Below are 11,493 nucleotides of genomic sequence, written 5' to 3'. Positions count from 1 at the left end.
CATAAGCAGGTACTGCCAACAGCGACAGGCAGGGCTGAATTCCGCAAGGACATGTGGCCTCAGGGAGCGGACCCCAAAGGGCGATCCTGGGGCCTCAGCCTACAGTGACATCAGATTTTGCAAAGCTCCTCAGTTCTCTTTCTGGGCCTAGTCTTTCGGCCCCATTCCCCCGTGTGACCTCTGCTCCAGGCACACGTTTTAAGGGTCAAAACCAGTATGTGACAAGGAAAGAATGTGGGGCTAGGGGTTAGCTAGTGAGGACTCTAGTCCCAACTGACATCAAACTGCTACAGAACCTTGGCCAAGTCACTTAACTTCCCAGACTGGCCTGGGGCTGATGCAGAGAGAGAACTGGTGGTGAAAAACTAAAATTAAATAAATAAATAAGAGACTCGGGAGAAAGACAAAATACTCTAGCCTCAAGCCTGGAAAGTCTCTTTAAGCCAAGAGTTTCGGGAAAATTTAATATATATTCATTCATTTTATATTTAAATTCATGAGTCACACCAACATTTATGCCTCTGGTAAAAATTCGGAAAGGCCACAGAAAAAGGCACCTGCATAATAGTGTCTATGGGCCCACATTTGCTTTCCAACCCCAAACAGTCAAGTGTGACCCGGTCAACCTCTGATTCACAGAGATGTTGTTCAGTGATGATGATTACAGGCCCAGTCACACCATCAGCTCACCAGGACGTCTGAGAAGGGGAGGCAGGCGGCCAGGACAGAACCTTCCTCTCGTCAGGAAGCAACTCCACTTCCAAGCAAGAGCCGGGTGACTTGGTGCCAGAGAAGGAAAGATAATTTAGCCACGTGTTCACGATTAAGAAGCGGCCCTCTTCACTCGTGAAAGCCTTTCAATGTCACTGGTGCCTGGAACCAGATGTAATCCTCCCAGGCGGTGGCCGGGATGGAGGGTCTGCCACAGGACAGGGTCACGGTCAGTTTGTGGCCCCGTATGGGCACTCTGTAGTTCAGCTTGGGTCGAAACCAATCTTCTCCACAGTCGCGGTGCCCCTGTGCCATGACAATGGTGCCCATGAGTGGAGGAGCCTGAAGCTCACTGAAGGCATCGGCCATAAAAATGGCGCGGAAGATAAGGCGCAAACAAGCTGCTGTGCTCACCCTCTGGTCCACGTTGCTGGGGGCCAAGCGGGACAAGTCAAGCTCGTAGAATTCTTTGGGATTTAGAACACTGCCCCCAAGGAGGATCAGCACTCGTGGTACTAGGGTCCGGGCAAAGAGGCTCTCTAGGTGGCTGAGGACGCTCTCCAGTTCTTCGAGGGTTTGCTGGCATTTCCTGCTGCTTGCCTCAGGGATGGCCCAAGGTTTCTTCTTCACCAGGTCCTCTGCCTATGGAGACAGACTGGTGAGAAAGAAGGCAAGGCAGGGAAAGCTAGTGACCTTTGAAGAACCCTGTTGGTTGGGATATAGTAGACTATGGGACTGGGTTTCCAGTTCAATGAACTGCCAGAGCGAAGGCACTGGGTTTTATCAGAGGGCAATGTATCAAAAAAGAAAATATATTCTTTGTACAAAACCATAACCACCCCACACTTAGAACACTAAAGACAGTGTTCAGAAGTAGGAGGACATCCAGAAATAAACAACTAACACCATTAAGATTTGGTGGCATAGTAGGTGGCAAATTTTGCTATAATGGGAGTGATAACAGGAATGAGGATTGTGTAGTTTAATAAAGGTGATTCTGGAGTTGGTCTTCCAATTAAACATGGCAAATTGAACATATGCTTATTTGTGCTCCCATATGAAATACTGCTAAATGAAAGGAAAGAGAAAAGAGAGAAGGAAGGAAGGAGGGAGGCAGGAGGAAGGGAGCGGAGAGAAAGGGAAGGATAGCCCTGAGCAGAGACCTGGGATTAGACAGCAGTGGCCAAAAGCAACAACCAATTTTTGAAGGACAGAAAGCAGATGAAAGAGTTCAAGTGTTGACAGAGGGGACTCCCGTGAAAAGCAAACCGCCTCACACAGCAGAACCTCAGGAAGGCCCAGGAATTGCCCATCAGGCACTGCAAAAGGCAAGAGTGATCGCATGGGGACTGAGTGAAAACATGAGGGCCCTTAGATCGCCTGCCAAATTCCTCCCTCCAGAGAGAAAACTTTCCAACCGGGGATTAAAAATGGCGGCAGAGCCCTAGCCAGGTTTGCTCAGTGGATAGAGCGTCAGCCTGCGGACTAAAGGGTCCTGGGTTCGATTCCAGTCAAGGGCACATGCCCAGGTTGCGGGCTTGATCCCCAGTGTGGGGTGTGCAGGAAGCAGCCAATCAATGATTCTCTCTCATCATTGATGTTTCTATCTCTCTCTCCCTCTCCCTTCCTCTCTGAAATCAATAAAAATAATAATTTAAAAAATAATGATAGCCCTAACTGGTTTGGCTCAGTGGATAGAGTGTCGGCCTGCAGACTCAAAGGTTCCAGGTTCAATTCCGGTCAAGGGCATGTACCTTGGTTGCGGACACATACCCAGTAGGGAGTGTTCAGGAGGCAGGTGATCGATGTTTCTCTCTCATCTATGTTTCTAACTCTCTATCCCTCTCCCTTTCTCTCTGTAAAAAATCAATAAAATATATATTTTTTTAAAATGATAAATAAAAAATAAATAAAAATGGCAGCAGAGTACGTGGATGCTGCATAGACACACTCCCAGGACAAACTGGAATTACAACTAAAATACAGAAAAACTTCCTGGATAATCAATGGAAGACTCACTGGAGAGAACCCTGATAAGTGAGGACGGAAAGTGGAGACGGCATAGAGATAGGTCAGAGGGGTGGAGGCGCGAAACGGCTGGCCAGGCTCCCACAGACAATTGAAGTTCTGGAGAGATATCTCAGCTGTCGGGGGTTGCCAGTGAGAACTCTGGAATCTAATCCCCAAGTTTGGCCCCCCAGCAGAGAACACCAGAACTGAAAAGAGTACCCACATAACCTCTGGCTGTGAAAAGTGGGGTTGCGCCAGGGAGAGATGGCTGGAAATTCAGGCACCCTCTTAAAGGGCCAACGCACAAAATTGCATCAAGCCACCCATCTTGTGCTCCAGCAGAGGGAAGGCAAAGTGGACTGGAGCTGTGTAAGCAGAAGCCAGGATCGGGGGGCTTTGGGGTTAGAGCTCAGAAAGCGACATCCCAGTTTCCTAGGCTGAGTCATTCCCTCATGCAGCAGAGGTCATCTTTACACGGACAACTGCTACCTAGGCCAACGGTTCTCAACCTGTGGGTCACGACCCCTTTGGCAGTCAAACGACCCTTTCACAAGGGTCGCCTAAGACCATCCTGCATAGCAGATATTTACATTACGATTCATAACAGTAGCAACATTACAGTTATGAAGTAGCAAAGAAAATAATTTTATGGTTGGGTCACAACATGAGGAACTGTATTTAAGGGCCAGAAGGTTGAGAACCACTGACCTAGGCGGTTTTGCCGGGGGGGGGGGGGGGGGGGGGGGGGGGGAATGACAGCTGACCCACTCTGCTGGAAAAAACCTTGCTTCACAGTAGAGTTTCTGAGACCCATTAAGAGGCTGAGAATAACAAGTAGCCACCAGGCAGAAGCATTTGCCCCACCCCATTGAAAAAACTGTTGCCACACTGGTGGATGATTGCCTGAGGGCAATTCAAGTCTGTAGGCAGAGGTGGTCTCTGGAGGATTTGAGTCTCTGCCTGATCTAGTCAGAAACAGCTTTTGACACTGTCCTGCACCAGAGATTGAGAGGCATAGCAGATCTACTTAATGCAGAGTCACAAAACCAAACAGGCAGCCAAAATGAGGAGACAAAGAAACAACCCACAAATGAAAGAACAAGAGAATTCTCCAGAAGAAGAGATAAATGAAATGGAGATAAGAAATTTATCTGATATAGAGTTCAGAACAATGATAGTAAAGATGCTCAATAGCATGAGAAAAGATATCGTAACGATGAAAATAGAAATAAAGAATGACATAGCACAAATAAAGAACACATTGGAAGGAATACACAACATATTAAGGGAAGTTGAGGATCAAATCAGTGAATTATTAGACAGAGTTGAAAAAAATCAATCAGAGAACCAAAAAGAGAAAAACAATTAAAAAACAGGAGGACAGCTTAAGGGAGCTGTGGGACAATGTGAAACATAACAATATTCGAATAGCAGGTGTGCTGGAAGAGGCAGAAAGGGACAGAGAACGGGTTTGAAGAAATAATAGCAAAAAACTTCCCGAACCTGGTAAAGGAAAAAGTCACACAAGTTCAGGAAGCACAGAGAGCCCCAAGCAAGAAGAACCCAAACAGGCCCATGCCCAGACACATCATAATTAAAATGCCAAAAATTAAAGAAAAAGAGAGAATCTTAAAGGCAGCAAGAGAAAAGCAAACTGTTACCTACAAAGGAGCTCCCATAAGGCTGACACCTGATTTCCCATCAGAAACTCTACAGGCCAGAAGGGAATGGCATGAAGTACTCAAGATAATGGAAAGCAAGGATCTGAGACCCAGATTACTATATCCAGCAAGGCAATTATTCAAAATAGATGGTCAAATAAAGAGTTTCCCAGACAAAAAAAAAAAAAAAGGCTAAAGGAGTATATCACCACCAAGCCAGCAATATAAGAAATGATAAAGGGGCCGAAACCGGTTTGGCTCAGTGGATAGAGCGTCGGCCTGCAGACTGAAGGGTCCCAGGTTCGATTCCGGTCAAGGGCATGTACCTGGGTTGCGGGCACATCCCCGGTGGGGGATGTGCAGGAGGCGGCTGATCGATGTTTCTCTTTCATTGATGTTTCTGACTCTCTATCCCTCTCCCTTCCTCTCTGTAAAAAATCAATAAAAATATATTAAAAAAAAAAAAAAAGAAATGATAAAGGGACTGCTGTAATGAGAAGAAATAGAGAGAAACCTAGGCATACAGAATTAAAATGACAATAAATAAGTACCTATTAATAACCTTAAATGTAAATGGATGAAATGCTCCCATCAAAAGACATAGGGTAGCCCTGACTGGTTTGGCTCAGTGGATAGAGCGTCGGCCTGTGGACTGAAGGGTCCCGGGTTCGATTCCGGTCAAGGGCATGTACCTGGGTTGCGGGCATATCCCCAAGAGGGGGTGTGCAGGAGGCAGCTGATCAATGTTTCTCTCTCATGGATGTTTCTAACTCTCTATCCCTCTTCCTTCTTCTCTGTAAAAAAATCAATAAAATATTTAAAAAAAAAAAAAGACATAGGGTAGCTGAATGGATACAAAATGACCCAACTATATGCTGTCTACAAGAGACCCACCTCAGAACAAAAGACACACATGGGATGAGAGTGAAGTATGGAAAAAAATTTTCCATGCAAATGGAAAAGAAAAAAAATTTGGAATAGCAATACTCATATCCGATAAAATAGACTTCAAAATGAAGCCATCACAAGAGACAACAAAGGCCACTACATAACACTAAAGGAATTGATCCAACAAGAGGATATAATCCTAGTAAACATATATGCACCTAATATAGGAGCACTTAAATATATAAAAAATCTTCTAGAGAACTTTAAGGGAGCGATTGACAATACAGTTATAGCAGGGGACTTTAACACCCCACTGATTTCACTGGATAGATCTTCCAGACAAAAAATTAACAAGGAAGCAGTGACTCTAAAGGACACACTGGATCAGATGGATTTCATTGACATTTATAGAACATTTTACCCCAAAGCTGCAGAATATATATTCTTCTCAAGTGCACATGGGTCATTCACCAAAATAGACATGTTAGGACACAAAACAAGTCTCTACATGTTCAAGAAGATGGAAATCATATCAAGCATCTTCTCAGATCACAGTGGAATGAAATTAGAAATCAACTACAGTAAAAACACCCCAAAACTTTCAGAAAGAAGACTTTATAGGAGTCTTCCAAAGAGACCACTAGGCTGCCACCAATATCCTTAAAGTCTTAGCAGCTCACAAGACCCAGCCATGCATACAGAGCTTTCAATGACTTATTCTTAAATATTCAGCAGACACAGACTAAAAGCCTCTAACATGAAAGTCAAAGACCAAAACAAATAGGAAAAGGAATCTGAAAGAAACAGAGACACGGCAAGGAACATAGGAAAACCTCAAAAATACAGTAATTGATATCTTCAGGTAAGAGAGGTTCATACACACATAAAACAGGATGCTATTAAAAAGGACCATACAGGTGACAGGAGAAGATCTGACTTTGGGCGGTGGGCACATGGTGCTATATACATATTTTGTAACTTAGAACTCCATACCTGAAACCCATATGTTCATGTTGCCCAATGTCACCCCCAATAAAATTTAAAAATAAATTAAAAAAAGGAACATGCGACCCGGCTGGCATGGCTCAGTGGTTGAGCGTCTATCTATGAACTAGGACAGTGATGGCGAACCTATGACACCCGTGTCAGAGGTGACACACAAACTCATTTTTTTGATTGATTTTTCTTTGTTAAATGGCATTTATATATATAAAATAAATATCAAAAATATAAATCTGAAAACCAAGATGGCAGCATAGGTAAACACCGGAAACTGCTGCCTCGCACAACTACTTCAAAAATACAACTAAAAGACAAAACGGACATCATCCAGAATCACAGGAAGGCTGGCCGAGTGGAAATTCTACAACTAGAAGGAGGGAGGGAAGCACACTGAGACTCAGAGGAGGTGTGGAAGTAAAGTGCAGAGGTGCGGAGGCGCACGTGGAGAGGGCTAGCAACTGGGAACGCGGTTGTCTTTTTCAATCAGGAGGGAGTCTCAAGCTCCCAGCTGCTCTGAACTCCTGTTCTGGGTCTCTGGGGACCCAGACTCATACAGGGAGAAACTGGACTGTCTGGCATCGGTTGGAACTCGAGGGCGGCTTTCTCTCAGAGGTGCTTGCGGCGATTACCGGGACACTGAGATGCAGGGCCTCTTAGGGTAGGACTGAGGAGCATCCATAGCTGTTTGCTCCGCCCTGTTGATCCCGAGACCCCGACCCACCCAAGCTGTGTGCAGAGGCTTTTGCATATGAAAGGCCTGGCCCTTTGCTATCTGAAAATTACCTAACAAACTGCAGCTGGGTCAGAGAGACCCAGAACTTCCAAAAGAAGGCCCAAGGCCCCACAGCAGCTTGCATTGCTTCACAGCTGGGCCTCATCTGGGCACCTCCAAACCCCAAACAAAGAAGAGGAATCTGCAGATCTCTCCATAGCTCCTGCTGGGTAGCCTCAGGCAGAGGCTAAATTAGCACCTCCTTAGAGATCCAAGAGCCAGTGTACCCAGTGGTCAGAGTGGGACCATCCAGATTACAACTCCTCAGATCCATAAGGGACACATTCAGGGGGCAGACTCAGTGAGCACCAAAGCCCCACTGAAGCAAGTCTTGCCCCAGAATGGTGTCTCCAGCACAGACGTTCTCCCACCATAGACATAGCTGATTCTCACAGCCAATTGGCCTGGAGGTCAATTCCTCCCAGTGATACCTACAACAGTCAGTGCTTAACTACAACAAGACTGTGCACAAAGCCCACGAAGGGGTGCACCAAGATTCTCCACCTCAGGTAATTGGGGAGGCTGAGCCACTGGGCCCTATAGGACACCTAGCACACAAAGCCACTCTATCAACACAGGGAAGCATAAAAAATGAGGAGACTGCCGAAACCGGTTTGGCTCAGAGGATAGAGCGTCGGCCTGCGGACTGAAAGGTCCCGGGTTCGATTCCGGTCAAGGGCATGTACCTGGGTTGCGGGCACATACCCAGTGGGAGATGTGCGGGGAGGCAGCTGATCGATGTTTCTCTCTCATCGATGTTTCTAACTTTCTATCTCTCTCCCTTCTTCTCTGAGAAAAATCAATAAAATATATTTAAAAAAAAATGAGGAGACAAAGAAACAGGTCACAAATGACAGAAATGGCGGAAAGCAAACTACTGGATATAGAGTTCAAAACCACGGTTATAAGGTTTTTCAAGAATTTTCTAGAATCCGCCGATACACTTAGTGAGACCCTCAAGAAATCTAGTGAGACCCTCGAGGTTATGAAAAAGGGCCAACTAGAAATTAAGCATACACTGACTGAAATAAAGAATATTATACAGAGTTCCAACAGCAGACTAAAGGATCACAAGAATCAAGTCAAAGATTTGAAATACGAAGAAGCAAAAATCACCCAATTGGAAAAACAAAAAGAAAAAAGAATCCAAAAATATGAAGATAGTGTAAGGAGCTTCTGGGACAACTTCAAATGTACCAACATCCGAATTATGGGGGTACCAGAAGAAGAGAGAGAGCAAGATATTGAAAACCTATTTGAAGAAATAATGACAGAAAACTTCCCCTACCTGGTGAAAGAAATAGACTTACAAGTCCAAGAAGTGCAGAGAACCCCAAACAAAAGGAATCCAAAGAGGACCACACCAAGACACATCATAATTAAAATGCCAAGAGCAAAAGACAAAGAGAGAATCTTAAAAGCAGCAAGAGAAAAATGGTTAGTTACCTACAAGGGAGTACTCATACGACTGTCAGCTGATTTCTCAACAGAAACTATGCAGGCCAGAAGGGAGTGGCAAGAAATATTCAAAGTGATGAAGAGCAAGACCCTACAACCAAGATTACTTTATCCAGCAAAGCTATCATTCAGAATTGAAGGTCAGATAAAGAGCTTCACAGATAAGAAAAAGCTAAAGGAGTTCATCACCACCAAACCAGTATTATATGAAATACTGAAAGGTATCCTTTAAGAAGAGGAAGAAGAAGAAAAAGGTAAAGATACAAATTATCAAATACACATTCAAAAAAAAAGATACAAATTATGAACAACAAATACATACCTATCAACAAGTGAATCTAAAAATCAAGTGAATAAAAAATCTGATGAACAGAATAAACTGGTGAATATAATAGAATCAGGGGCATAGAAAGGGAGTGGACTGACTATTCTTGGGGGGGGGGGGAGGGGTGTGGGGGGTGTGGGAAGAGACTGGACAAAAATCGTACACCTATGGATGAGGACGGTGGGGGGGGGGGGGGGGTTAAGAGCAGAGGGTGGAGTGGGAACCAGGTGGAGGAGAGCTATGGGGGGGGGGAAAAAGAGGAACAACTGTAATAATCTGAACAATAAAGATTTAATTTAAATACATATATGTCTTTGTTTTACTATGGTTGCAAATATCAAAAAATTTCTATATTTGACAAGGCACCAGAGTTAAGTTAGGGTTTTTCAAAATGCTGACACACCGAGCTCAAAAGGTTCACCATCACTGAACTAGGAGGTCACAGTTTGATTCCCAGTCAGGGCACATGCTAGGGTTGCACGCTAAAACCCCAGTAGGGGGCATGCAGGAGGCAGCCAATCAATGATTCTCCCTCATCATCGATGTTTCTATCTCTCCCTCTCCCTTCCTCTCTGAAATCAATAAAATATATTTTTAAATAAATAAATAAATTAGTCAAAGAAGTCCCCCAGAAAGTAGAACATAAAAACAAAGAGACAAAAATAAAAATGTGGAGAGAAAAGACATTAAAATTAAAGGGTCAATCCATGAAGTCCAAATGTAGCACAATCAGGGTTTCGGAAAAAGAAAACAAGAGCAACAGTGGGGAGGGCTAGACGATCGAAGGGACTGAGACCACGGGATGAAACACATTCCTCCCAGCTGCTGACGCTGACGCATCCTGCAGATTCCTTGGACCTTCCGAACCTTCCTCCCACGGAACCGCCAGGAAGCCTCCCCACCAGCTCCCTCGGAAAGCTGAGCCCACCTGGGGAGAAGACTGTCGGTAGAAGTGCTTCAGCTGCTCGTAGGGCAGAGGGAGTTGCAGGCGCTGGTACATGACATGCTTTAGAAATTCACACGTGAACTGACAGCAGCCTTCCTGGCTGACAGGCCCGGGGAACACCACGGGCACCAGGCCATGGCGGGGGCGAAAAGGCTCGGGGCGGCTGGGAAGTTCCTGGGCGGCGGTCGTGTCCAGGAGTTCGATGTGGGGGGCGTGGGGGTCCTCCGCCTCCTCATACCACTCCAACCCTGGCGGGCGCGCAGAGGGACAAGAAAGAGAAAAGTTACAAACTCAAAGGCCAAAGGCAGCCTTCTCGCCCCCTGTTAGCCACCCCAACCCCGACACGTGCACACTCCCTTCGCCAACTCCAGTGTGGGTGGAGGTGGGACGATTCCTAACCCCATCGCCTACAGTGATGTAAGTGACGGCGGGCTGGCGAGAAGGCGGGGCGGGGGCGCAACTCCGAGGCCGGGGACTGACGCTGACTCAGCGGCGGCCCGGGTCTGAGCGGAACGAACGTGTAGCCCAGCAGGCTCCAGAACGCCGCCCAGATGAAGGCAGAGTGGGGTGAACCAATGGGATCGGGGCCGTGGGGCGCTGGCAGTCACTCTGGCCGAGCCAGAGCCGGGAGGGAAGACCAGAAATGCGGACCGGGAAAGGTAAGACAGGCCAGAGAAGGGGCCAGGGGACACATGACGGGAGGGGGCGGCGGCGGGGAGCGAACAGGTCCCCCAGGCACCCCGGGATCCGGCCCCCCTGCCTTACCTGGGGCTGCGGTCAAGGACCGCACTTCCGGCTCCGGAGCTGCCATCGCGACCTCCTCTCCGCCGTGCGGTTTGAATAGGCGCGCCGCGAGGCATTATGGGAAGCCTGTGCTTCCACTTCCGGCAGGTTGGGCCGGAAGCCGACGCGGCGCCACAGCAGTACGGGGCCGACTGTGCTGGGGTGGGACTTGAGCCTTGCGCTCCCTCCCTCACACCCTCGCCCTGGTCTCCGCCGCGGAGCGCTGCCTCCCAGAGGACACCGGCCCGCACGCACCCTCCGCCCCCCGCGTTCGCTATTCATTGTGCGCCGACTTGGTGCCAGGCCCTGTCCTAGGTGCTGGACGCTCCGTGGCAAACCAGACCGAGGCGGAGGCTGTGCTCCAGAGGCTCACTGCCTGCAGACAATGCAACGCCATGAATCATACAGCACACTGGCAGTGGAGGTGAAGGACAGGGACACCTAACCTAGACGAGGTGGGAGCAAGGGGTAGTCCAGAGACAATGTGCCCAAGAAACTGACCTGTGGGGTGAATAAAGGTAAGGAGGAGGACCTAGTCATCTTGGAGAACGTTAGAGACAAGAACATCCTCTATTCAAGGAATGAAAAGAATTCAGGCCTTGGATGGTGTGCTCAGTGGTTAGAGCGCCGCCCGGTGCACCGAAGGGTCGCAGGTTCAATTCCGGCTCAGGGCACATACCCAGGTTGTAGGTTCGATGAGCAGTGGGGGCGCATGTGTGAGGCAACAAATCGATATTTCTCTCTCCCTCTCCCTTGCTCTCTCTCTCTGGAATCAATGAAGAAAAAAAAAAATGTCCTTGGAGGAGGAATTTAAAAAAAATCAGGTTATAAAGAGTTAAGGCTGTGGTGGACAAACAGGAGCCAGATCATGGCAAGGCTTTATAACCCATGTTTGAACTTGATCCTGTAAGTGATGGAGAACCTTTGAAAGGTTTAA

The 11,493-nt window shown here is 47.1% G+C and overlaps 1 protein-coding gene across 2 annotated transcripts; it reads right to left on the bottom strand.

The window, feature by feature from the left end:
* Window positions 1-428: 428 nt before the first annotated feature.
* MAD2L1BP (MAD2L1 binding protein) lies at window positions 429-10,628 on the bottom strand. Of its 2 annotated transcripts, XM_081094124.1 has the most exons (4): window positions 10,539-10,628; window positions 9,756-10,021; window positions 1,126-1,353; window positions 429-1,017 (listed from the first exon to the last, which is right to left on the bottom strand). In XM_081094124.1, the coding sequence occupies exons 1-4, from the start codon at window positions 10,582-10,584 to the stop codon at window positions 841-843; spliced, it is 717 nt and encodes a 238-aa protein (XP_080950250.1). In that variant the 5' UTR covers window positions 10,585-10,628; the 3' UTR covers window positions 429-840. The 2 variants fall into 2 exon arrangements, with proteins under 2 accessions (XP_080950250.1, XP_080950249.1); XM_081094123.1 differs by having other exon boundaries at window positions 429-1,353; window positions 10,539-10,600.
* Window positions 10,629-11,493: the final 865 nt, after the last annotated feature.

The sequence above is a fragment of the Myotis nattereri genome (genome assembly GCF_964212035.1).
Source record: "Myotis nattereri genome assembly, chromosome: 6".
NCBI lineage: Eukaryota > Metazoa > Chordata > Mammalia > Chiroptera > Vespertilionidae > Myotis > Myotis nattereri.
Note: the sequence above shows the minus strand (reverse complement) of the source record. Positions and strands in the feature narration are given on the sequence as shown.